At 36.8% G+C, this 27,804-nt stretch overlaps 1 protein-coding gene across 2 annotated transcripts in view; it reads right to left on the bottom strand.

Moving 5' to 3' along the window:
- Positions 1-229: 229 nt before the first annotated feature.
- LOC148957650 (uncharacterized) overlaps positions 230-27,804 on the bottom strand; it is a 42,494-nt gene continuing 14,919 nt past the window's right edge. Inside the window, exons 13-20 of one of the 2 annotated variants that reach the window (XM_089114876.1) lie at positions 26,707-26,779; positions 24,455-24,564; positions 23,501-23,623; positions 21,498-22,068; positions 19,071-20,046; positions 17,229-17,468; positions 3,868-4,176; positions 230-3,043 (exon numbers count right to left, since the gene is read on the bottom strand). In XM_089114876.1, the coding sequence (XP_088971002.1) occupies positions 2,603-3,043; positions 3,868-4,176; positions 17,229-17,468; positions 19,071-20,046; positions 21,498-22,068; positions 23,501-23,623; positions 24,455-24,564; positions 26,707-26,779 (2,843 nt within the window). In that variant the 3' untranslated portion in view covers positions 230-2,602. Of the gene's footprint in view, positions 3,044-3,867; positions 4,177-15,002; positions 17,469-19,070; positions 20,047-21,497; positions 22,069-23,500; positions 23,624-24,454; positions 24,565-26,706; positions 26,780-27,804 lie in introns of those variants that run through there. The other variant, XR_016145171.1, reaches the window with a different exon arrangement.

Raw genomic sequence — 27,804 nt, 5'->3', positions numbered from 1 at the left:
GATTTTCGACCAAGAAATTTTTCATCTAAAACATGAGTCAATCTACTCTAAACAAACTATAAATACCTTTAAATCAGCTCTAGATCCTTTTCAAAGTGTTTTTCTGCTCTAAAAATGCAGTTTTTTGTATAAGGATTTTCATGAAAAAGGCAAGGCTATAGCCTTACCAAAATATCCGATTTTCGACCAAGAAATTTTTCATCTAAAACATGGCTCAATCTACTCTAAACAAACCATGAATACCTTTAAATCAGCTCTAGATCCTATTTAAGGTGTTTTTCTGCTTTAAAAATGCAGTTTCTTGGTATAAGGATTTTGATGAAAAAGGCAAGGCTATAGCCTTCCCAAAATATCAGATTTTCGACCAAGAAATTTTTCATCTAAAACATGGCACAATCTTCTCTGAACAAACCATAAATACCATTAAATCGGCTTTTGATCCTATTTAAAGTGCTTTTCTGCTCTAAAAATGCAGTTTCTTGGTAAAAGGATTTTGACGGAAAAGGTATTAAAGTCTTCAATGGAAGGGTTCCACCTCAAAGGCAAATTTCAGTAGAACAAAATGCGAAAGTTCTTATTGAAAGCAAAGGAGAAAGCTGAAATTCGTTACTTTTAAAATAAAGGAATAAATGAACATTTTAAGACTTTGTATTTCTGAGAAAGTTTTCACTATCTAACTCATTCAGGGGAGAAATAAGTGACAAAAGTCGCATTCACTGGCTATGTATATTTAATTTAAAAAACGCTCATTTATAAAATCTCAACGCTAAATTACCACATGCTACCATATACTATAATATTTTCGCATCATGTCAAAATTAATTAATATAGGTACGTGACTGGCGCTTTAAGTAACTGAATTTCCTATCGAACGTTCAAAAACCTATTTTTTTCATTTAAAACTGAGAAAGACCTTGCACTGGAAGAAAGACATAAAAAAGAAAGAGGATTACGGTAATAAAAATTTAAGGTATTTCTATTTTCAAACAGAAGACATGCTAGTGACATACATATACGCTAGTTTAAATTATATAAAAATAGTTTAAACGCTAATAATGTTAGGTAAATGTTTTAAATCTCTTTTTTTCTGGGCAAATTCCCTTTGTGAATTTTTAACGCAATGCCTGTAATAGTTTTTATCGGTCGTTTTCTTTGTTCTCTGTTCACAGGTTGAAGAAAAATCGTAGAGGGTCGTGCCGCAATGAGCCGCGCCGAACGACGACGACATGAACCGCGCCGAACAACGACGACATGAACCGCGCCGAACAACGACGACATGAACCGCGCCGAACAACAACGACATGAACCGCGCCGAACAACGACGACATGAACCGCGCCGAACAACGACGACATAAACCGCGCCGAACAACGACGACATGAACCGACTGAATTTTGGTTGGTACGACTCTTATAAAATCGATTTTACTGGTTTTCTACTTGCGCAAAGAATCCAGCGCGGGCTGACTAACGTTCTCAACAAATATTAATACCTCAATTTCTCTCAACCGATACCAGACAAAATACAATACAAATACTATGTAAAATTGCAAAGTTGCAAATTTATGCGAAGCTGTGGCTATACGCTATACATTGTAACATTTATTCTTTGCTAATATATATGTATCGGCCTTGTGCATCGAATTTCAAGGATTCTAAACGAATGCTGCCGTATTCACAGACGACAGCCTTGTAAATGGCAGCAGCCTAAAGGTGCCATCGACGGGATCAGTCCGCAAAAAAGAGGTGTGTATAAGATTGATACTAACAACATACGTGTGCACTCGGCGATATCATATCATTGAAACTTTAAATTGCAAAACCAAAACGCAATAAGATGTCGTAAAAGGGTAAGTCAGGCATGGAAAATTTGAAAAATGGAGCAATAGCTTGATGAAAAAAATTTGCCACTGTGCCAAATTTAGGAGCTCTAATAGGTAATGGCCAAAGTTTTTCCCAGAAAGAAGCTTGTTTATTTTCTGGCTTCTTTGATTGTATTTTTTACCAAAAGGTTCCCTTAAGCGAGTTGATCAACGTTCTCAAACGGGTGGAAAAGGTGTTAAGTCTGTGTAATTGCATTGTCTTCAATCATACACAAAGGCTGATGATCCGTACTTATTGATTAGCTAGGACCAAGTCAGCATTTCAAATCTTTTGTAAGTTTGCATCTTCAGATTACGGATAACTTGCATATATCACTGACATCAGATTTTGCGATCAAACTTGAAAACAACTGATTCGTACAACCAAAGCAACTCGCAATGGGCGATAAACAAGCTCGCGCTCAGGGCTCAAACCTTATTCATTTCCTTTTCAAAAACTCTGAAGAAGAACTACTGAGAAGAACTTCACAGGCACGTGATAGAAGATCGACTTCACAACTGTCCTTAAGCATTGTTCTGCAATCTTCAAGCACTGCAATAACTTGGCTTTCGTAACCTGGACAACTTTCTTTTTTCGGGAATAATCTTGAAAATGCATAGGCAATTCGTGATGTGGAAGGAGCGAAGTAGCACAGCAGACATGGTGTCCGTTATATGCGACGTGATGCTTCACTAACATTCTTACCTTGAATTCGTATATGGTGAGCTCCAGATAAAACACTCTAGCACAAAGCCCCTTCCTTCCCAGTACATATGACGTCAATCCATATACTCATTGCAATTGGGCTCGAGGCGGATAACAAGAAGTTCCTTTGTGGGGTTTTCACGCAGAACGTTGTTTTCGGATTCGGACTTTTCTTTGCGCTATTGTCAACATATACTTCCTGAATCGCCTGGAAGTATATGACACCTTTTGGTTTAGTTTTTCTTTCATCCTGGTAATAGCACAGAGCTCGTAGTTTTCGATCAAATACGAACCACCGTTTAGTCCAAGAAGAGTGAAAACGAGACCGCCCCATTTTTGAGAGATATCCTCTACAAGAGTACTTGTTGATTTTGACGGACGGGCAGTTCTCTAGTATGTGTCCTGATGCAACTATGTGATGCAGAAGATTGATATCATCGGATAACATTGATCCAGGAAACGATCGAATTGACGGAGTCTGCAAGACAAAACAAGGTCATCAAATGCCTTAAAACCTAAGTGAAATGTCCTTATTTCTCAGCTTATTTGAGTAACACATTTGCATGAAAGCTTATGTGAGGTCCTAACTCAGCCTCCTGTATTTCATAACGTTTTATGGGCTAACGGCTTGAGCAAAAGGCTATTATTGCGCGAGCCGGTATGAAGACTCAATTGAATTCTCAAAAAAATTCAAGAGTTTTTGAAAGTGCTATCTATTATCAAGAAATCTAAAAAAAGTCATATTTAATTTCGTGAATTTAATGAAAATTACTATTTACCGATCTTTCATTAAATGCTCGATGCCGTAGAGGCAGAGCTGTACACGCTATTTGGTGTATAGAACAGGACGGTTCTAAGTTGCTTCTCTGAGTCTTACGCTTAAATCACATCATCTGTTGCTTTAATTTTGAATTTATGACGACTTTTAGAAATAAATTTTTAGGATACCATCACTTGACCGCGCAGAAAATAAACAAATTTCAGCACTCCTAGGAAATGACAAGTTAAGGGTCGGGGCATATAGAATAGGCAGCAACGCCAAACTCTTCAAAAGGCTACAACTTACTGTGCTATTCAAGAATAAATCTGTAGAAAAGTCGAGCTTTTTAGTATATAAGCATACTGCAACAAATTTGCTTACAGAAAAAAACACGGCGCTGGGCATTATACCTTAAGAGGTGCGATCAAAACAACGTTCTTACATCCAAACACACTTTTTCTTATGAATAACCATTACAGGAAAAAGCAGGTGTATATCATGACATCAATAATCGAAAATACAAAATCGATAGGAATACTTACGTAGGAGGGTATACGATGTTTGATATTGGACGACGAGACTGATGTGCGAGCTTCCAAAGTCTGTTTTCGATCCTCAATTTTACTCCTGACTTCGTCATTTTTCTCCTTCTGTTCTAATCGTTTTTCAATTTCCTGCCTTCTATTTCTTTCTTCGCTTAGTGTCTTTTCCAAGGTTTCTAGCTTTCTCTTTTCCTCTTCTAACGACTGCTCTAGTTTGTTTTCGTTGACCCTCTCGTTTTCTAATTCTAGTTCAAGCTCAAGGCGTCTGTCCCTTTCCCGTTTGAGATCCTCCAGCTCTTTTTCTTTTTGCTACAAAGAGGAAATAGAAGATGTTGATGATGTTGTTGCAGGGAAGGACAGAGCCACTAACATATATTTTTGTTCCCAACCAATAAATCGCTAACTTGACAGCCAGTAGGCTTAGTTTTCGTACCGATCTGACGACGTCATCGATTTTATCCATAAGGGTATCTTGCAACACCGTTTCAGTCAGTGAGAAGCATTGACAAGGTTGACAGACAATTAATAAAGCTTAATTAATGTTTAAGATGACTCTCGTAAAATCGGACCCTTTGAGGGGGAGGGGGGTTGGGGGGTGGGGGTTGGAGTGTAGCAAAATGGTCTGAAATTCCGAGTGATCAGGGGTACGACTTAGCAAGATTAAACTAAATTTGCTTCATAAATGAGTTAAATAAAATAACATGAAGCCAGCAATGAAAGCTGATCTACGGTAGATCATTAGAATTCACAATAACTTATATCGCAGGCAAATCTTGCAGTCATGTAAACAAGAAACTTGTGACATTAAAACCTGTTTTGTTGCAAATAACTATCAAGCCTTGTCACGAATATGAAAAGTTATGTTGAAACTTCAGTATCTAATATTCAGCAGTTCGCCTAATAAAAAGCAAGTTGATTATTCACGTACTGCCAGAGAACAAAATTTCAATTCTCTTGAAATCTGAGACATCAGATATAAGCTCTATTGACTTTCATTACAAGTTCTTACTGTACAGGCTAATGCTGCGTTGGCGTACAACTAAAGAAAATGCTTACAAACACATGTAAATATAATCATAGGACTCTTCTTTTTCATAGGACGAGCTCAGCAAATTTATTGTGAACTCTTACTCAAAAGGGTAGCATTGTTTCTTGAATCAACAGAATTAGACGATATAATCAGAGGCAAGAAGGTTTTCTGCAAGCGCTCGTTATTTGTAATTGTCAAAATCTGCAAAAATCTGGTATTTTGACCATATCGGCGCGATCATTAGGGCATATACTTTGTACATGCAAAAAAGTTACGTCACTCTTGCAAAAGTCCATTTATACGAGCAGCTATGTACAACAATACATTACTAAATCGCACTGTTCTCTAAAGCCTCTGAAGATAACTTCTCTGAAAATAAAAGCATTTTCTACTTAAGTATGAGTTTCTGTATGACTTCTATTTCGTTTCTATAAGAAAGCATATAACGATGTTGTTTCTGTATTGCCTCTTAAGAGAGCATGGAAAAGGGACTCTATGAAGAATTCCTTTCCTCTATGAAGAAACCTAAGAGCAACAGAAATATCAGCTGCCTTTCAAGTGAAAAGTTCTCAAGTACATAAAAAAATTCCCAGCAAAAGCCACAATCCGCATCAACCCTTAGCTTAAATCAATGAGAACTAGAAGAGAAAGAAAGCTTGAATTGCACAATCCGGAATTGAAACAACTTGATACAGAAAAGAAGAATTTTTAGTGCACACTTCATTAAGCGCTTGTTTTAAGCATTAAAAAATGACACTGATTCTACTACAACCAGTAAAAACATGGAATTAACTGGAAAAGTAAACATTATCAAAGATATTAAAGTGGTTTTATATCCTAGCCTAGATACCCTAGCTTTGCTTGCCAAAATCTAGATACTCGCTTTGATAGCCCCCTCAACACAGATTTAGAGCAGACAAATGGAAAGTAGAACAATCCCAAAGCCGTTGAACTAACAACTGCAGAACTTTCTTCACAGAGCAAACTTTAACATGAAAAACACAACTATAGCTATTGAATATTAGGGAAAAAACGTTTTTATGCACTGAAGTGTACAAAAGGGAAAACATAGCATACTAAAGTGCCTCTCGTCTGACAATCAGCAGAGTATACAACATCGGACATTGACTTTGATCACACTACAAATGTCGCGCTACCATTGAAAGTCGTGACGTTGGGTCTTTGATAATGATGGTCAAGGCAATCAACTCCTAAATGAGCTTAAAGCTATCTTTGCAGATGTTGCTTGTGTACAGAGCAGATGGCTTTCAATGTAAATGTTTTCAGTCGCTGTTTGAAATGCAAGCGAAAAAAATCAAAACTTTCAAACACAAAGAAAGAGCTGCTCTTTACTCACATGCAGAGGCAGACATTTATTTATCAAACAATAGATTAATGAAGGGATCGCTCCAGTCATATTAATCATTGGGGAGACTGTTCTTATTGTAATCATCACATGTATAATAGATCATCTGAGTAACCGTTAAGAAATCGTCAACATAAAATCCGCAATTTCCATTCCTTAGGAAACATTTTGGAGCGTAAGTCTAACAAACTCAGGTGCGCACAGAAAACGTTCTAATGAGATATGCATAAAGACATTGGTAGATTATGTGCTTCATATATATATGGGTGGACAAGAACTGTCTTATCTTGTTAGGTATTTCAAGGAACAGAAATTATATCCTATTATGGCATCTGAACGCTCTTCTGATCTATAAAACCAACAAGTAAGTTAGATTCAGTGGATTAACCGTTCAATAACGTTCATGGCGACGTTCAGGCTGTTGATACATACGCCCTTTTTCTCGCATCTTTTCGTAAGCATCTAGACTCTGCACTACTCAAATGCAACATTTCCGTGATAAGAAAGATGTCAACACACTTAATAAATTTGAAAAATTGTTTAATAAGGTAAAGATAAATGGAAGCAACTGCGAGGATGGTGACCAGCAACAGCTAATGTCGATGAAAGCCATAACGGGAACCCGCATGCTCAACTCAAAGGGTGACGCGTTTTAAAACTGCTCGTATCGATCTTTATAAAACATATCAAATGGTAAGCCTGGTTGGAAAAGGTTTTAGAAATAAGATAGGCCATCCCATAAAAAGGGGATTTCTATTCTATATCCGAAAAGCAAGAGTCTCTAGCACATGTTTATTCTAAATACAACTTTAGCTTAAAAACATTTACATAAAAATCAACTAAATTAAATTGTGCAAAAATATCACAAAGTTAATAGAAAGCAGCTGGAGCAAAAATTCAGAATATGCGCAAGAAAAAGATGCGAAAGAGTCTCATCCTAAACTAGAAAGATGATCTACAAAGGGAGAACCTTAAGAAAAAACCATAGAAAGAGAAGCAAATGTGACAGAGGGAAAAAGGGAAAAAGGTTTCTCCTGTACCAACTAAAGAAATATTGAAAGAAGAGTTAAGAGAATTCTTGTAAGAGGAACGAGAAATATTTAGAGCTGACAGTTGCCTTCTTCCTTTTAAACAGTTGTTTTCGTTAAAACATGTAAATGAACTTCCTTCGTATTATCAGCCAGAGATTAAATCGGGAGTAATCCATGCATATTCAACTGCTGTGGAAATATAGAAATGGATTAACGAAACGCAGCACCATTGAAAGATTTAACGATGGCTCTTCATCGGATAAGCACGGAGAAAAACCACCTGAGCAATATTTAAGAGCGAAGGAGGTCACGAGAGGAAATACTTTGTCCATGACAGTCATCTTTTTGCGAAAATTAGCTGTTAATTCTGCTACTTCAGATAAAAGGCATATGGAAATATTTGACAGTCTAGCCCATCAACATTAAGTAGGTTTGATTCAAAACTCGTTAGAGTAGAAAATACAAGATGGTAAAGGCAAGGAGCAAACAACCAAGTGGCACACTTTCTCAGAGATCTGATTACCAGAAGACTAGCACAGAAGACAATCCATATAAAATTTGAGCGAGTTTCTACTAGTAAATACCCTAATTAGCGGTTGCTATCCTTCACACGTAAGCCCGGCTAACTCTCTTGCAAAGCTCTGTCGAAGTGCTCCTCTTGAAAAGTGAACTTGAATTTTTTTGCAGAAAAATGAGGAAGGTTTAACGGGGAAAGTTTAGAAAAAGTCCTGAAGAGTTGCTTTGTTGTGTTTTATGAAACTCGGCAGATCATCGGGGACCTTATTCTGAAATGTTTTGAACAAAAGCAGATGAGGCATCTACGAAGGATAAAAGAACAATGAACGGAGGCGGTCGTTATATTGTAGCGGAAAACGTTTAAAAATCATTTCAATAGAAACGAAGCTACAAACACTGAAAAATACGATGAAATTCGTTGCGATAACGGTAGCTCACCAATTCGAAGTGCAGTTTTATACAATTGAAATTTTATTTAAATCAAGATGCCGCAGATAAAAAAGATGATGTTGTGATTCACAATCACAGGAAAAAGCTAAAGTCGATATAAAACTGGATTTTTATAGAAAAAAGTTGTAAAAGGGATGCTCTAAGGATTTGCAGAAATGTGGTTTTCTGATAGAAAAACCATAGTTCTAAAAATAGTCAACTGATAAAACGGAACTAAGTCGAAAAGGATCAACTCTATAAGGAACCTAAATGTACAAGGCAGATAAAAAGAACCTTTGGTACTAAAGACAGAATACCTATGGAATCTTTCAATTTTGAATATTTCTATCATTGCAAACAATCAAAAATTTCATAGCTAAAAATCAAATAAATTGTGTGTTTCGAAAGTAGCTACCGAGTGGATCATCGTGTAATTTCAAGTGTTTCATTTTCCTTCTTGACTGAACTTCCACTTTTTCATACATCAAACGTATTTCTAGTCTTCTTTCTGTTTTTTTCACCTTGTTTTCTGACTACAGCTAAGAATATAGCAACACTAATACAGAATTTCAATGTACTATGTGCAATTTTCGTGTCACAAAATGTGCAGTTGAAGAAAAGGAACAATTAAGCAAATTTTAGTACTAAAATCCGATCAAAAGAGTGAGACTGCTTTTCCTTCTCACCTCGCAATAATGCCTGTTTGGCGAATTTTGTAAACCATTCGTAATTTCTACTTAGGCTCCAGATAGACGTATTCGTTGCTCAACCTTTCCACCGTCTCCTTTCCTCCCCCGCCCCCTCCAAACAATGTTGTTTGTTGTTTGGTGAAATAGTTGCAAATCATGTGTGCAAAGACCGTATACAATAACAAGATCTCAACAACATTGCTTGAAGGGAGAAGGGGTCAAATACAATTCTAGTAGATTACTGTCCATAAATTTGTCCTGATTTCATCACTGGTCTCAGTATATTTTGTGAAGGATTGTAGGTCATTTGAGTACAGAAGCTTATTCGCGTCTGCATCTTGTTGGCGATGTTGACTAAAGTTAATGAGGTCAACGGTTTCAATCGGGGATCGAATAAGATAGAGACAATTTCTATAGTGAATATATATCAACAACATTCAGCAACGCGGTAAAACAATCTTTATTAAAAGCTTGTAATCCCCTGCGATTAATCAACACGACCAGCATTAATCTCTCGCTCTTATGAAAAAATAATCGTAATTAAACTGAGATTGTTGAATTCTTCAAACAGGATCATCTTTACAACTACTTAAAATTTAAATATTAAAGTTTTTAGGACCGTCACACGAAACTACGCAAAAGAGCACGAAAACATCTTGGTCACTCGTGGCATCCTGGAGGCGGCATCGCGGTTTCCTGCAACATTCTCACGGAGAACAACTGGGCGAACGCCAAATAAGATTTACTGGAATGGACAATGTCGGGTGGGGGGGGGGGGGGGGGTTCATAATATATCATTTCAGCCGAAATCTTGTAAATATCGACAAAGAAGGAGAAGGCATACTGAGTACATTTTGACAGGTTTCTACATTGATAAAGCTCTGGGGCAAGTTTTCTAGCAAAAAAAGGCTCGAATTGAAAAATGGATTTGGAAAAAGGCTCTTCGTTGGGTTGAACAAGGGGAATTTAGCTGTAAGTTTCAGCAAAAAAGCAACAAGAAGATAATTTTAGTATAATTAAAAATATTACTTGTTGTGAGTGATAAAGTATGAATTTCAAGAAGTAATTGATATGCTTAAGTTGGGCCTGAGTCCAGATTTCGAAATCTAAGCAGAGTAATCACTCAAATAAAAAAATAGGATTCCTGTGCGCAGTCATATGCTTTTCGACTAATGCCGCTCCTTCTTATGTTACACGACTGGCTGGTTAAGAAACTGAATGAATGGAATGAAGGAACGCCACCCTCATCTGGTACACAGTTGTGTTCCGTTTTGCAGAGATTCTGTTTGTTATTAAGCTTTAGCTGACACTTATTCTAAATTGGGTGTGTCCCTTAATAAGCAATTTTTAAGCTGAAAAAGAAGTTGTCTTTTCTAAATCCTAGCTGGAACCAAAAAATTAAAAAAGACAGCGCGTTGCCACAAAAATGAGAGAAAATAAAGAAGCAAGTGATAAGGAAATTGATAATGATTTTGGCACAAAGGAAACGTTGAAGTCCAGAAATGAATTTAAAGAAGTTTAATAAAACAGATAAAAATAGAATAAAGAGCCGTTTGATATTGCAATTTGATAACTTATGAAGTCTTCTAGGCTCCCTTTTCTCACTCTAATTTTGCTGGTAAGGCTGATCCTGTCTTCTGTAAGACAAGTTTTGAAACTTCTGCCAACGAAGAAGGCTTAATTCAATCCATACTTTACTCAAGTATAATTTAGTTCGCGAAGAGGTAATTCTGAAAATCTCTCGCGAAAAAAAGCATTCCATGTCGCTAAGAAACCTTACCTTTCAAAATATTTTATAAAATCAGCGGTGTCTCAGAGGCAAGGATATTAATTCAGTTTAATTGTAAAGTCATTGGAGAGCCGGCTTACACTGTACGCTAGATCATACGCCAAACATGCAGACTGTGACAATGAAAGGGCTCTTTTGAACCGTACAGAGCATTGGGGACTTATTTCCAACCTCTTGCGCAGCTACCGTAAGAGCAGAGGTGTGACGTCAATGGCTAGTTTATCAAAGTCCACCAAATATATAAATCGCAGGCATCAACTGTTACTGTGACGCAGATTTTCTATTCTGACCTAACGGAGATCAGCAACAGATTTGTGCCATTAGCTGACCAGTGCCAACCATAATCACGTATTACTAAATCCTTTCCTGAGAAATACTTAGAAGTGAAATTTGATTTTTCCAAAGCGACAATCCTCCAGATTCGACAAAGGGAAAATTTGTCACATATAATCATTCGGCCTCACTATCTAACTTTGAAATATTGTTTGTAAATTTTTTGCATAACATAAAATGAACTCGAGGACAACGATTTTAAGTTTTACTGATTGGAATCATGATCAGAATCAACAGAAGTACGAAGGTGAAACTATGTTTTACTGAATTACGTATGTATAATTTGTAGGCATTGTTTTTAATGACATTAGCAAAAAATACCCTGTCATGAAACAAGCTATCCTTATTAAAAGATGTTCGTACAATATTCGTACAATGGTCTTGCATTTTACATTTTCCAGTGCTTTAGCTTGTTCTGGCAAGCTTTGAGGCTCAGCTGTTCATATAAAACTGTTCTAATTAAAGAAAAAGCGTTAATTAAACAACGACAAAACTAACAGCTGCATTCTTCCCCACATTTGCAACATTCTTTCCTCACACTTTACACATTTCTCGTTAATTAAAAACTTTCTATTTTAATTTATACCAATTCTGCATTGCATCTTGCGTTGCGTTGCAGAAATCAAATATTGATTGTAAAAGCTAATAACAGCAGCGAAATAGTGTAATTGTCGAGTAAATACTGCACGGGCTATCAAGAAAATCGGCTAATGGCATGGACACGTTTGCAACTTCTATTCAAATTAATAGTAACAAACAGCCTTTCTTACCAATATGACGTAAATGTGATAAATTTTGTGCAATCCATCAGTTGATAGGCTTCGATTCAACGGCATTTGGAGCACGGAGCGTCGTTTCAGATTAACCATTTGCAGAGCAGAGAGGGTTGTGACGTTCTTAGCAGGTCGCATCCTTGCCAAATCTCCGTATCATGAAGGCATCTACCGTTTTCAAAAACATACGGAATAGACTAGCACTTCTTAGCGAAACAGTATTATAACAAAGCACCGACAAAAGAACTCCTATCGAAATCAAATCCAGGGTGTTGATCCCTTTTTAGATACACTACACAGAACAATCCAGCGAAACAAATCAGTTAAATAGTATTAGTGGATGTAAGACCAGGGGGTTGCTATCCAACAAATATAGCCATTTATAATGCAATCGCATTTCGACTGCTCCAAGGTTACGCTTTGTACAGTTATCATATAACAAACTAAAACTTACAAAAGCCATTTATAGAGCTGATAGGGAGCAGCACAAGTATAGCAAGAGCGTTGAAAATTATGTATCCAGAGTGGGGGGCGGTGGGGGGGGGGGGCAAAAAGTCAGATCTTTGTGGTCGATGTATTAGCATTTAATTATTTTCTACGTTTGCGTTAGTTTAAGTTCACGATGTTCACGTCACGTACGCACGTACGGTATTTTTGGGCACAAAATTCTTTCCAGCGAAGGTTTTTTTCATCAATTATCAACTACCTTCAAGGTTTCGACGTATCTTAACTTGAACTTAAAGAATTCTCAGCCCTGAGAAGAATAATTGAATTCTTAAGTTTTGAGAAAAGATTATTGATTTTTGGAGGCAGAAAATCGCAATGATCCTGCAAATTCATTCAATCTTTTGCAGCCTTGTCACATCCATTAATGTGCTTATGTTTACAGACATACAATTCATAGTTCGCAGATGTAGAAAATCAATGTTGAAAAAAGTACAATACAACATGAATATCCGCGACTCGAATGATAAAAAAATATCAGAACATCGGGCCTTGGCAAAAATTGTATGGGTTCTTAAGAAAGAGAGTGTACCCTGGATGATAAAGCCTCGTATCATATAGGAAGTATATTGGTGAAAAACTAGCAAGATATATAGACCCTAAATGCCAGTTGTTTTGAAAAATCTTTATGACATTGCAGCTGCATTTGTGGAGGAAAAGAAAAACAATAAATAGCAGATCAGTTGAAAACCAAGCTAGCGGTTTATTTTACCGAAAGCTTTCGGGAAATGTCTGTAATACTTAATCCTAAAGTCGTTACGATGTCGGGGCAGTTTCATTGCATGTTCACCTGGCCGTTTGCACAAGATTACTACATATTCAATAAAAAGTATTTTCCTTTTCTGAACAAGGATCAACGCATCGCCCTCAATTGTTGGATTGCAAAGCCAACCTAGGACAACTCCTACTTTGGTATGCTCTTGCTAGGGCAGTTCTCAATAGGAAATTGCGTGCCATACCTATCTTAGTAAGATGTGTGGATTTGCGTAATTTAAAGATCCTTGCCTCTAAACTCCTTTGTATGATTTTGCTTGTTTTTTGCAAAGCGCATTACGATGTTGTCTTCAAATACTCGATTAGTAAACAACTAGGCAGTGGAAAGAGGAATTCTGGATAAGACCTAATACTTATCACTGCAAACTGGTGATGTAGTGCTATAAAAATAACAAGTTGGGCTCTTGCACAAAATATTGCGAAAAATAATAGCAAAAGTAGAAATTTGCAAATTTTATGACATTAACAAGGGGACTCAGTCCCCCTGAGCCCCCTAGCACTACACCCCTGCTGCAGAATTCTATGCATGTAATAACTCGTGAGACCTTAATTCAATCGTCACCAGTTTGCAAACTGCAGGAGACTTAGAAGTGGAAGATCACCGATAAATGGGGATAGAAAGACACTTCTGCGTAGGCGTGGGATAAAAGGAGGTTTGGAGGTCTGCAGCCCCCCTAATAAGGCAAACTATATCCAATTTCGAGCCCCATTCGGGCAGTTCTTTCGCAATAAGCAATAATATTCGGGCAAGATCAAAACTAAAGCTCCCTTAAACGTTTGGCATCCGCTACCAATCTAGACAGTTACACAGGAAAACGTATCTCAGATGATGGCAAAACATGGTAATAGCAGCTATTTTTCTAAATACTTTAAAAGTATCAGGGCTATTGTACGCATCGCAGTCACACAGGCTAAATCCTTCCTACCTCTTTGTGCTGATGGCCTGCTTGAAAATTGTCCATTAGCTTGGAACTTTATTGGATTCTCTTTTTTCATAGACCATCATATTGCAAGTTGAATCCAAGGTTCCAAGATTAACAAAATCTCATTACAGTGCTAGAGAATTTTAGATTCTGCATTAAAAAACTAAAATAAACTGACAGTTTTGCGATACGGTAAGTCGCCAGCTCATGGCATTTATTGATTGCATCGCAATGCAATTGGATAAAAGTGGTGCCCAACGAGGGTTGAACGCCTATTTTGTATATGATATCTATAAACGATATTGTTTATATCTTCAATAACAAATGCCCTGGTAAAGCCTGAACATGTTGAGTAAAGATGAGCATGTTCTACAACTAGTTGTTATTATCGATTCGTTGCATAATTTATCAATGCATAATCAATATATGCAAAATTAATGGAATCTGGCGAAGCGGGTGATCAATTGTCCGCACATAAGCCATGAGATTTTCAAACTACGGCTATTGGTAACGAACAAATGAATCGTTTAGGTTTACACAAGAAGAGTAACATGAATACTGGTACCAAATCTCAAATAAATGCCAATAAAATGGATATACAGTGCCGAAAGAAAACGGAACTGATTTCGATTTCCATTCATCAAAATCCATCTTCACAAAATACGACCATAACGAAACATTGTTAGGGTCGAGCACTTTATGATACCTTCCACGAGGTTCCCAGTTTTAAACCAGTTGATTTAGACAAGTGCACGGGTTACAATTTAGTGATTTACAACAATAAATTTTGAAAAATCTACGGAAATACAAGTCCCCTATAAGTCAGTCTGTTGCTTCACAATCATCAACAAGATTAACAGCATAATCAAGTCAGATATACCAATTGATACTAATAGTATTTGCATCTCTAGCAAAAGCCATTTAAATGCGAATTAATGCGAATGCACAATTATACAGTCTTTAAAAAAGCTAGCTTACTTTTATTTCTTCAGTGAATCTCTGAATAACTATATCAACTGGCGACTTCATAATGCTTGTAAGGTCACACTGCATCACACAGCAACAACGTATGTGGAAACAGAGTTCATTAACGATATGACTTGATATTTCTTAAAAAAATTACCCGCATTGACAGAACGAAGCAATGAAGAGGGTTGCAACCTTATTTCCAGAAGACCTTCGCCCTTTGACCATGGTTTTGAACTGACCACAACAAAAGAACTGTGAAAACTTCAAGGAGGAATGGCCAAAGGTCGGTAGTACAGAAAGAACATATCCGTTTCGAGACATTTTCTGGGGACATTGGACCTCTGCTGAGGCACATGCAAGGTGTACAGTTGTTTTGAAACACAGAGCTGGAACTTTTTGTAGACAAAATTTTATAGATTCGATATTTCACATGAGAAATTGTACGGAGCTAAAGCCTTTGCTAAAATATAATCTCCTACGCGAGGATCGAAGATAGAACTAACTTACAATCAAAGTTTCAAGGGTTCCAAACTCAGTCCAACAAGGTCATGAACTCATGGTTTGGTTAATAAGCCAACAGCCGTAAGAGCACCGGCCTAATTAGGAAAGACTGTGAGCCGATACGTCTGAGGTCATGCAAATAATCAATCAAGAATCAGAAATCTAGAAATTCTTTTTGAAATACTGAATGGCCAATTAAAATTTAATAATCTTCGCAATACATAGGCTGTCAGAGTGATTTAACCATACCCGGAATATGAATGAAGGACTGACACCGTGGTTTAAATACCCACATACCAAAACCGAAAACGCAAAACTCAGATTGCAAATTCCCGCAGTCAAAGACAAAGAACAAAACCAGAGGGTTCCTCTCGCTAAGAATTTTCACGTTCCTGTAAGGAAGAATGTCCAGTTAACGTCCAGAACAGACCTCTACTCTTCTTCCAGTAATAAGACTTAGAGTCAGGATTCTCTCAAGTCCCATCTTTAGGGCTGCCCCGTAATGCACAGCATTTAGTTTTTGGCAAGGTAGAAAAAGGTTATTTATTGGTCAGAATGTAGAGATTGTTATTTTGTCTATACGGAATAAGATTCGGTTGATACGACAAGAAAAAAGCATGTCTCTCGGAGAAGCGATACAAATGGAAGCATAAAGCGGTAGGAAAGTATCTTCTTTAACAAGTTTAAAGACACTGGAAATCGTCCAAGACTATAATCACTGAAACATTCAACGTTGATCATAGAAGGCTGCAATATACGTTGAGCAATTTTCAGGCGCAAGGGATGCTGGACCTAAGCTGCCGTAGTTTTCCGAATTCTTCAGACATGTTGGTGATTGCTTTGCTAAAACGCGAAGCCACAAAAATCACCTTGTGAAGCGAATACATGTGTAGTTTGCTTTTTCTTGACGACCAGCCCTGAAATGTTTTATCGCCAAATATGTCAGCTAGGAAAGATTATTTCAAAGAAATTTTACAAAAAACTTCTACCTTGTGCGACGGCAGATGATTCTTGTTTCGGCATTAGATATTGATAGAAAAGAAGCTGCTACTTTATAGAATAGAAGACGTTAACCAATCAACTTGTACTGCTGAGTCATATGACGTAGTCCTCACCGAAAATTGCATTTCCAGAGCTGGAGATGCACCATATCGGCAAAAACAAACCAGTTAATTCAAAGATAGAAATATAACTCATGATAAATGGTGCATGAAATGCTCAATGTGGGTGATAGATCTTTTAGTAAAAACTCATAAAGGATCTAGAGGAATACAGACACCTCTTTTTGCCTTCACACTCGTATTAAGTGAACTTTCTCAAGCACCCAAATCTTGCATGCAAAAATACAACACAAACTAGAAGACCAAATCTTTCGCTTCTGAAACAAGTAGGTCATCAAAAAGTTTAAATATTTGTTACAACTTCTAGCATTTAACTCTTAGAGTGTTTATAAACATTTGAAATAAATTTAGTTTGTTTCACACTGACCGTAATCATGATCTCGCAATGACCCCAGCAGATGTTGATCAGCGATACAATCACTACAGCATACATTATCATAAATCATTTTTTGTCAACACATTGTAATATTTGCCCTCTCGTGCTCCATAAAGACATCATCTCGCAATTTTCTATCAAATCGAGGTTGTTCCCTGGCAATATATCTTGCCATATTGAAAATGAAGAACACGCCTTTCTCTACAACAACTGACGATAACAATAAACAGGACTCACCAGTAGGGCTTCTTCATGCTTTCGAATCTTATCTGCTTCTTCCTGCATAAGCGACCGATCATGTTCAGCTTGCCGCTCTTGTTCTTTGCGCATTTCTTCCAGACGTATTCGTTTTTCTTCCAAGTCCCGCTCTTCTTTCTGTTGCCTTTCAATGCGTTCTTTCTTCTCTTTCCACTCTAGTTCAGCCTTCTCTGCAACCTGTTTCCTCAGATCATCCAAACGCTGTTTGTTTTCTTCGATCTATGGCAAAGAAACAATATAAGAACGCATGTGTTTAACAGTTGAGCAGATTGGCTGAGCGTTGTGTGAAAAGTAACTCGCAATAAAATCTGAAGGTGACAATCTCAGCAAGTTGCTATAGTTATTTTTGATTACATGTGTGAGCCTTACTGAAAACAAAATCAGTTGTCAAAAGGACAATTAAAATATCTTATAGCTCTCTACTGAAATCAAAAACTTTCATTCCTATATCATGAAGAGATGTACGCCAGCAGTTTGCACTGAAAAGAAACAAAAAGCTTATCTAAAAAACCATCATATTGATATACATCACAAAATTGTAGAGCCAAATCTTCACGTAAATATCAGCAGGAGTTTCTAAATGACGCAAAATTCTTCACTTTTTCAACTCTGCATCCGATGAAAATTTATCAAGCAAAGATCAGAAGCTTTAGGAAAACTGCAACCGTAGCACAATTAAAGCCAATCTATTCTCTTAACAGATCTTCAGATGCTTGTGTTTTTGAGAAAAAAGGTAATCAGTTTATGTTGCTTACCATTTGTTGCTGATCGTTAAAAATCATAACACAATTACAATCTATGTATGAAAAACAAACACTGCTAAGGCAACAAGCTTCAAACAAAGACGCATATGCAAAAATGTCTGCAATATTCTTCGCAGCAGTTTATAAGAACTTATGACGACTATGAAAGACCTCAACATGGAATACCTTTGGAAACAGTCGCTTTCACACAATACCAACAAAACCTATCACGAAATTTCAATTAGATATTCAAATGGAATAAGAAGAATACTGACAGAGAGACTTTCCAAGTGATTATGAACAGAAGGTCACCAGCCTAATCACCGAAAGCAGAATCAATTTACGTTTTTTGCGTGTCCGACATGTTCTCTTATTACCCATAATGTGTTATGATTTACTGAGTTAACAAGCAGTTTGCAATAAAAAGCTAAGTGGGAATGCCAACGAGCAATCAAAAAATAAATACTGTATTATGTAGGCATAAATGATGCGGCATTTAAGACTTTTTATGTATTGTTTTTGAGACAATAAACTAGGAGCAGAAAAGGCCACGATAATTAATAAAATGGGATTAAACGTAATACCTAGTTGTTGACAAAAACATAAAGATAGAGAAAAATAATTCACATAAAACCATTTCAGATCAAAATAGGTATAAAGTTTGATATATGGCTTTAAGTAAGAATCAGCTGCAAGCACAAAAAGAGTAAGATGACACGAAAACGAATTTTAGAAATTTAGTTACGTTTGAGAAAAGATCGAGTATGAATAAAGGTTGGCATGACTGTATGATTATCATTTTAATGAAGTCTTCAGAAATCCTGTTGCCTATAAAAATTTTCATCTTGAGATTCAGCTTAAAGAATGTTTGCCTTGACTCGACACTGAACAAGTGGTCACTAGGGTTGACGACAAGAAGTAAGATTACCTTAATGTTAACACTCATATGCAAGTTGAAAGATCATCGCATGATCTAACATGTGTGGAAATAAGAAACAGTTGCCTACATTTCATCAGGCTGTGAGAAGCTTAACGAACACTGTCAATGAAAAACAAAAAATCAAATCTTGAAACATACCTCCTTCATCTTGTCCTCGGGAGTTTTGCATCTTCGAAGCATAGCAGGATCAACTTCTTGAAAGGACTTAAATGACATTGGAAGAGATGATGATCGTTTAAAATCTTCCTTATCGACCTCAGCTTTCCTTTGCTTTTCCAGTTCTTCTTTCAAGACTTTTTTCTCATCTTCTAATGTTTGTATATAATCCTTGTACTCTGATTCTTTTTTATTTAGCCTTTCCCGTTCAGTTCTTAACAGGTCCTGTTCCTTTTCTCTCATTTCTTGCAGCATTTTTCGTTCCTGTTCAGCCTCTTTCAGGGCATCTTCGTGTCTCTTTGAAACCAGATCAACAAGCTTTCTGTTCTCCTCCAGCCTTCTCCTCTCCTCGTTACTCTCTTTCTGCAACTGCTCTCTAAGAAGTTGTGCGCCATATTCCATCTGCCTCGCAGATTCGAACTGTTTCTGTTCCAGTTCTTCCAGCATCAGCTGTTCTGTCTCAATATACTCAAGTTCGAGCTGTCTCTCCCGTTCAAGCTTCTCTTGTTGTGACAACTTATTGAGCTGCAATTCTTGCAGAGCCTGAATATGTTCCTGCTCCAACTGCAATAACCGCTCTTTCTCGGCATTTATCAACTCCCTTTCTTTTTGCTGTTCCTCAGCAGCTCTTTTCAAGACATTCACTCTCTCCTCTTCAACCTTCAATTCATTGATCACCTTCTCTTGCATTTTTTGTGTCTCGGCCAGCCTCTCAACCTCTATACGGTTTTTCTCATTCTCAATCTGCCTCAGCATGCTTTCTTGTTTCTCCTCGATCTTTTTTAGCCGTGTCTTCTCCTTGTTAATTTTCTCCAATTCACTCTCCCTTTCACCTTGAAGCTTCTCAATCTGACCAGCAAGCTGTGATTCTAATTTCTTGTGAAGCTTCTCCATTTCTTCTAGTTGTCGCTTCTCTCGATCAATTTCTACCCTCTGTTGTCGATACATTTCCTGCAACCTGCCGAGAGAAGAATAGGTATTGCAAAACACATTTTAATAACATGCAGATCCGGTGGAAAAATATTTTCATAAGATGGAATGCAACAATAACAATGAATTCCTCTAAATCTTGCTGAAATGCTTGATGACATCAAGCTAGTTCGGGATAACATCAAGGTCCAAAAACTAAAGTTTGCTTTGCTGCTGAGCGCTGTAACAATCCGATGCCACGAATAAATTTTGAGGTGATTTAGTTTTCAGACAAAAACTCGCCGCCCTAAGGAATACAAACACGCGTGATTTCACCAGCTAAAGGCTTTGAAGAGCAAGAAGAAGAAGAGAAAGACAACTTGATGAAACAGATCTTTGTCGGCAAAAAGAAAATAGTCAAAACAAGAACTGAATAGCAAGTGAAAAGATTTCAAAGACTTCATTTACTAAGTGCAATAATATTTCCAAAAAAATTCTAAGGGTTTTGAGAGCTATTGAAGGCTCAAAGATGATTTTTGAGGCTGGAATACAAACTAAGAAGTAGATATAATTTACGTTTAATGTAAGCGTGTATTACTTTATTGTGTACAAATAACATTCTATTCATAGGCGTAAGTGTAAAAGAACATTTTTGCCAAGTCTGTCTCAATTAAAGAATATTCATTATATACATGGCTCTCCTCTTAAGAGGTATAAAACCCAGTACATCAACATCTCCTGAAGAGTGATCAACTCAAGAAACATGCTTGCAAAACAAAGTGGGTTCTGCTTTCAACTTATATCGCGCTCAAAATGTAAACGCATCAAGGTCTGTACCATGGACAAATCAATACACAGACCTCTGGTTTTCTTCTTACATACGCCCAAAAAATTCATCAAATTTTAAACAACTTATTAGATTTTTAAAAAATTTATGCGATGTATTGTATATTGGCGAGAGAGAGGTATTAAGAAATATAGAAGCTGCACTAAGAGTTGGTCGGAGAAAATACAGGAAATTTTGATAAAATAATACCTTCGCCAATCAAACCCCGTTCAAATTCGAAATTTCGCTCGTGAACTCTAACTACCCATCCAGGGGTTACTTATGGACCTGACTCGCACGGAGAAACAATTGAAAGCTTAATACCCTCTCTGATATTGGAAAGCCATGATAAAGCAAAAAAGGCTCACCGTGAATGCTTTAGCTTGACAGTTCAACGAAGAACATATATGGAAAATGATGAAAATATACTTGTATCTTTCTTTTCGACATCAGCAAGCAGTGCTGCTCTTGAATTCCAATTTTACCAGATCATAAACGCGATATTTCAAGATTTTCTTTAACAAAACTTAGGCCTAATTTTCAAAAGAAGGTGTGCATAACTGAACATTGAAACAAAGAAACAAAATACACACAAGACATCTATAAGTCATAAGAAGGCTCTGTGATAAATGAAGATTTGTATCTAGAATATAAATGACCTATTTTTTCCTCACCTTAAATCTTCCTCAATGCTATCAAGGTCTCCAACAGCATTTTCCTTGACGTTACGCTCTGCAGTGCTATTCCCATCATCCTCGTCGTGCATACCATTTACCGATTCCTTATCTTCCTTTGCCACACTTTTCATCACAGCTTCCTCTAGCTTCTCGAATTCATCCAACTCTATTTTTTCTTGCTTGCATTCCAAAGAATCAAACTCAGCCTTGATTTTTTCTTGCTTTGTTCGATTCTCTACAAGCCTTTGCCCCGCCAGTTCAATCTCCTTCTCTTTCTTCAGCAGTTTTTCCTTTTCATGCTCATACTTTCGCAACTCTCTGCGCTTGAGCTCCAGTTCTTCAATCTGGATTGAGATTTCTCGGTCAAACTGGTTAGCATAGCTCTGCTGTTGTTGCTGTAATGCCTGAAGTTTCCGCCTTTCTTGCTCAACGTGTTCCTTCTCAAAACTCAACCTTTCTAGCGACTGGACATATTGCTGTTCCAGAGCTAGCAGCCGCTTGTTCTCTGCTTTCAATTTTTCCTTCTCTTGCATCTCCTTCCGACGTTGCTCTATTGCTAGCTGTACATCTTTACGAGAAAGAAGAAGAAATGGCTTGTAAATTATCCAATCAATAAATTATGCTATTTGGTGTATAGAACAGAATGGTCCTGAACTGTTGTCTGATGATCGCACTAAGCGTGAAACTAGGAGTAGCAACTAAGAACCGTCCTGTTTTATACACCAAATAGCGTGTACAGTTCTGCCTATACGGCATCGAACAATTTATGACAGACCTGTAAACAGTTACCACAAATTTCTGATTAAAATTTCTAAGTTTCACATGATTCATGATTACAAAAAGGCAATCCATTCCATTCTAGCAACTTAGGGATCGTTTCAACATAATTGAACGTGCCGTGACATACTTTTCTTCGTAAAAATTTAATAATCGCCTTTGTGTGTAAATGAAAGATTTTTTGGCCTTGAACTACATGTTGGATAACGACAGGCATCTTGATAAAGTTTACGTTCAAAAAGTTTCGCAAATCGTTTAATCAAAGATAAATGAGGGGAAGCAAACAGCTCGATGAAACAAACGTACAGTAACCTAATTCCTTTAACAAACAAGACGATCAAGATTATTATGAAAGGCAGAGTTCGTTGAAATTGCTAATGGTTTGGTAACTTATCTTATACACGAAGCAAATACAGCCGTTTGGATAACAAAGAAATTGGTGATAGAGAACATGGGTTTTAGATCAACCATGAGACAGTTCATTTTCTTACGTAAAACAGTCTGGTTTTGAAGTAATCTAAGCGATAAGTTGCTGCAAAATTGTAACAGATAAAAACACTAAATCAAGAAACTAGAAACTAATAGATTTAAAGCTTTCGCAATCTGAGATTGAAAAAAATTTATCGTTGTCATAGGAAGTACATAGTAACAGGACAGGTCGTTGAAACTACATCAAATAAAGCATGAATTATCCACTTAGAATTCAGCTAGAATATGCTAACAGAAAGAAGAATCGCAGAAAAAAGAATGAGCCAAACAAAGGAAGACTGACTTTTATTTCATAGACTTCTATAATGAACTACAACTGTCAATATCACATTTCATATGCACCACTTAATGTTGGTGGTTGAAGGGAAATAAAAGCATGGATGCTACAAATGCATTTCCTCTTAGTGCAATTAGTTGTTTGGTGCTCAGTGCAACATCACCCAGCACATGGGTAGAATGCGAACAGCTTTGACTGCTAGTTGAAGGCACATAATTTAAAGTTAAAGTTTTTTGAAGGTAGATTTCTGCATATAATTCGGGTTGTTTCGAGAATGTTTGAAATGAATATATTTAAAAACAGCAAGGTCAGGTGAAAGTGACAAATTTAAAGTGACAAAACCTTGTTAATTACTACACAAAGTTAGTAAGCAGACAGAAAGAATGTCGGTGGATAAAACTAGAAAACATACCCTTACCAAAGCACACGATAAGTCAAATACATCTAAAGCACATACCTGGATAAATGTTATCAGGTACAATGGAAAATCGAATATTTGGGTTCTCTTGCTTAATTCTTGCTGCTTCCTTGGGATGATTGAAGCGAAAATAGTTGTTCTTGCCAAGACAAATCATTGAACCTAAAATTTAAACGGTAATGAAACTGGCATCAAAATACTATTAAAACTTCTAACAGGGGCTACTAAGGGCGATAAACATTACTTTCAAGAATAGGAAAATTATGTTTTCTTATTCTCTATTCATAGTTTCAAAAGAATTCAGCATTTAAAGATTTTTTAAAAAAATCAAGCGTAGTTCAAGACATCCATGATGATTCTACACCGCCGAAAAGTAAACCCACATCAAATTTAAAAATCAAGCTAAATTTTCCTAAATTACTGTTTAGAAAACATCCAACCTTGAAGATGACATAATATACTCACTTGATTTTCGAAACGCCTTTTGAGATATAACTTATATCATTTAATTACTTATATTATATCATTATAACTTATAAGCACAAGTCATTGCTTACTGACTTGGAACTACAATGCTCTACATGCAAATTTTAGTTGTGAGTTGAGAAACGGGCGAGAGTATAAAGGTGCCTGCCTGTCTTTCAAGAGTTGTTTAAAGAGCTAAGTGTTGGAGACCTTTCAGTACAAAAGGTAATCCTGGCAACCTTATGAATATAAAAACAGTAATATTGGCGGATTTGATGATAATGGAAGGGTACTATATAATTCCAGAATTTCTAAAACAATTACTAAGGTGCATCTTATTCGAATTTTTCAAAATTGCATTTTGAAAGCTCATATTACATTGGAAAATCAAAGAGTGATATAACGAATGGGCACTACAGGTGATGGGGTGTCAGATTTCTATCGCAGGTATTCTATGATGTTATACAGTGGGCATTTAACGCTATGTCTGGCAATATGATGCTAGGCACAAAAGGTATGAGCTGTTACCTTGCGGCAGTCTTGTTGCTTCTGTAATTGGTATTCCATCCACTGAAACATGACCATTGCCGGGGTGCAATACAACGACATCTCCATCATACTCGACCATACAATGATTGCTGTGGATGGGTCAATATTATCATTGAAATGTACAAACTCTATTGAAACAGCGTTTGCTAAAGGCGCCTGGCTTCCATAACGCAGAAAAATGGTTAAGGTAAAGGAACATATCGAATTTCTGATTTCAAATCTATAGTCTTCTATAGGCATAAGATATAGTCTTCTGTATTATTTCTTTAACATTTACTCAATATGGATGAATGCAAATCTGGATAACATAAGGCATGGTTGATGTTAAGTAAAGATCCTTGGTCAAGTGTGGAAGAATCCACTATCGAATAAATAGTGTGGCTTTACTAATTTTTCCTTAGGCTCAAAGGGAATAAACGAAAGCTAGCGCGCATTCTGTTGACTCCGCGCGTGCGTTGACAAGTAAATAATCTGGGATTGCCCAAGACCAAAATCGAATCCACTTTCAGTACTGGAGGGGGATTCCATCTTGTACTGAAATGTACTGAAGTAACCCATGACGAGCCCGGGTTGGTTATTACCATTTCCATTGGCTAATCCTGATAGTGATTATTACGAAGTGTAAAATTAGTCCGTGTCACATATAGAGGGTTTAGATTTCAAGGAAAAAAGTAGATTGAACCATACTCATTTTAAAACCGACTCTAAGAAAAGTCTGCTAATTCGAAAAAGACATCGCTGGAAATTCAGAAATGGTAGCTTCATAGAAAATTGAATATGGATTCTTAAGACATATACCTTTCTGTGGTGTATCAACAGATTCGAAAAAGTTGGGCCCCAACAAAAAGGCTGTAATGACGATTATACTTTGGTGTTCTGCTTTCAGTAAAAAACGTTTAAAAATATCACTTTTCTTTAAAAATTTTGTCTTTCAAACAGATAATGATTTAGTGAAATTTGAGTGTGGTCAACGAGACAATTCCTACTACCCACGGCTCTAGCAACAGATTGATAATCAAATCAGTACCTCCTGACGTTATCATAACATTTTGTATGGCAACAGACACATAGGATTCAGCATTCTTATAATGAAACTAATCAGATGAATAAATCAACCACTGGACGACAAAACAGCCCATAGAGGTTGGTTTATCTATACGGAGTATTCAGGTATTTGAACAGATGAATAATTTCAAAGATAAATCTTCAGTCGAATTTGTACATGATGTCCAACCACCCTTGTGTAAGGACTTAAAAATCCAATTGATATAAGAGATTATGAAACACTGTACAGTCTCACGTTGACATTATTGAGTGGGTCAATTTGCATTTAGGTAAGTTACAGATCTAAAGTTTTGGTGTTCATATCATCAGTCTTAAAAGACGTGCTCTTTTTAAAAATCAAAGATCAACGGCCATTCTATAGCTTAAGATAAAGATGCATTTCAGTATTTCTCGTGAGCATTTCACCGAGTGTTTGCGCAGGTAGTCAAATGGAAGACACAGGTAGTCAAATGGAAGTTTCCTGTTCCTCAGCTTAAAGGACTTCACCACCCCTTAGCATTACAGAAGCCGTTATCTTCAATAACACGGCAAGGGCGACGTTGAGACAACGTAGTCTACTTGAGATAAGATAAGGACTTGGGTTTATTGAATATTGGGCGTAGAAAGTGATATCGCAACAACATGGGCACAATTAAGCCTCCAAAAAGCATGTAGAACAGCTAAACTCAAGCATGAAATAAAGGTAGGGGGAATGGAGAATGTTGTGCAAACACTAAAAATACTTATGGTCTTTCACACTCGATATAGAATTATCGAAACAGATGGTCTTTGGTATTAGGCTAAGTTCCAGGTGACCAAATCAAAATAAATGTTAAATTTCAAAAATGCATAAAAAAGAGAGAACACAGCCAAATTATAAATTCTCATTGAATGTAAAGCAGGCATTTAAACAGTGTTCGATAGCACAAGTCTCGAACAGAACTTGGTGTGTAGTATAGGGCAATTCTGCATAAGTTAGAACCATAATGTACTACACACATAGCAGTAGGAAGCATTTCGAAAGTGGGAGGGGGGTATGTGTAGTCAAAATAAGGGTGCTTCTGTAAGTTGCAAGTAGGTACTTCACCAATGTTTCTGAAAAGTGCCACTCCCCGAATTCCTACGTCTATTACTACACATCAAAACACGTAACTTATCACTACATAGCAAGACAAAGAAAAGTATACCTCACGACACCATTGCCTTGCACTTCCAAATCTGGCTTGCAAACCTCATCTGAGAGACCCACGACTGTGTTACCTATTAAACCAAATGGCAATTAATGTAAACATAAAACAGGGAAACAACAATGTCAAGGAATCTACTACTGTCCAGCCCTCTGCTGCAAAGAAACGAGCAAAAGACTTTTTACTTTCACCACATAAAAAAATTGACGTGTAAAAAGTTTATATCCCTTGTTTTATGGATCTAATTTTGAAAAAATGTTCACGTTATCCTAAAAAATATTGTTTGCTTTGATTGCAACAAGAATTTACATTAAGAAATAAATTTGCTCCGGATCACCAACTGTTCGCTGTGCTAAACAACTTCACGAGAAAAGCATTTCAGGAATTTATGGAATAGCTTTATCGTAATGAAGAACTGAAGGGTTGTCGCAGAAGAGAGGAACATTCGGTTTTCTGCTTCAACAACGAGCAGGAGAGCAAGAAGCGAAAAGTGCTAATTGAAAAGGAAGAGTAAAATTGCATTAAGAAGTGAATTGTAGCAAATGGTTTTTTTTAGCTTTATTTTAAGGGATTCGTAAATCTTTGTTGGTAAAAGTAGCACGTTGTTAGGGTAAAAAATGTTGCGATACTGAAATACGGAACTTCTGGTATTACTCATCCAAAAACAGTCAATGAATTCATAATTTATCAACGTATAGGTTAATATAGGGTTAGAAACCAAAGAAATCATCGGGGAACTTTTCACACTCCTCACAAAATGTCATTTTTATATTCCTGTGCCTCCTCAGGGCACACTCAGCTGGCCTAACCACTAAATTTTCCCTTTGTAGAGGAAATTTTTATTCTTTCTTCTTCAAATAATTTTCAGTGCAATAGAGTAAAGATAGGTGGAACAATTACACAAAATGGAATGATCAGAGCTATTTGGGGAAGCCAATGCTTGTAAGTCAATGCTGCTAGGCAAGTGAACTGGTATCTACAAGCCAATGATGGCTCAGTGTTAATGATCACCTGTGTAGAGGGTAGCTTGAGCATAATACCAGCTGCTCTTTTTACATACCTATTATAATTATAATGACGAGCAAAAAGTAAAAATTG

This window comes from Rhopilema esculentum, chromosome 21 (genome assembly GCF_057945365.1).
Source record: "Rhopilema esculentum isolate cy_ngs chromosome 21, ASM5794536v1, whole genome shotgun sequence".
Lineage (NCBI taxonomy): Eukaryota > Metazoa > Cnidaria > Scyphozoa > Rhizostomeae > Rhizostomatidae > Rhopilema > Rhopilema esculentum.
Note: the sequence above shows the minus strand (reverse complement) of the source record. Positions and strands in the feature narration are given on the sequence as shown.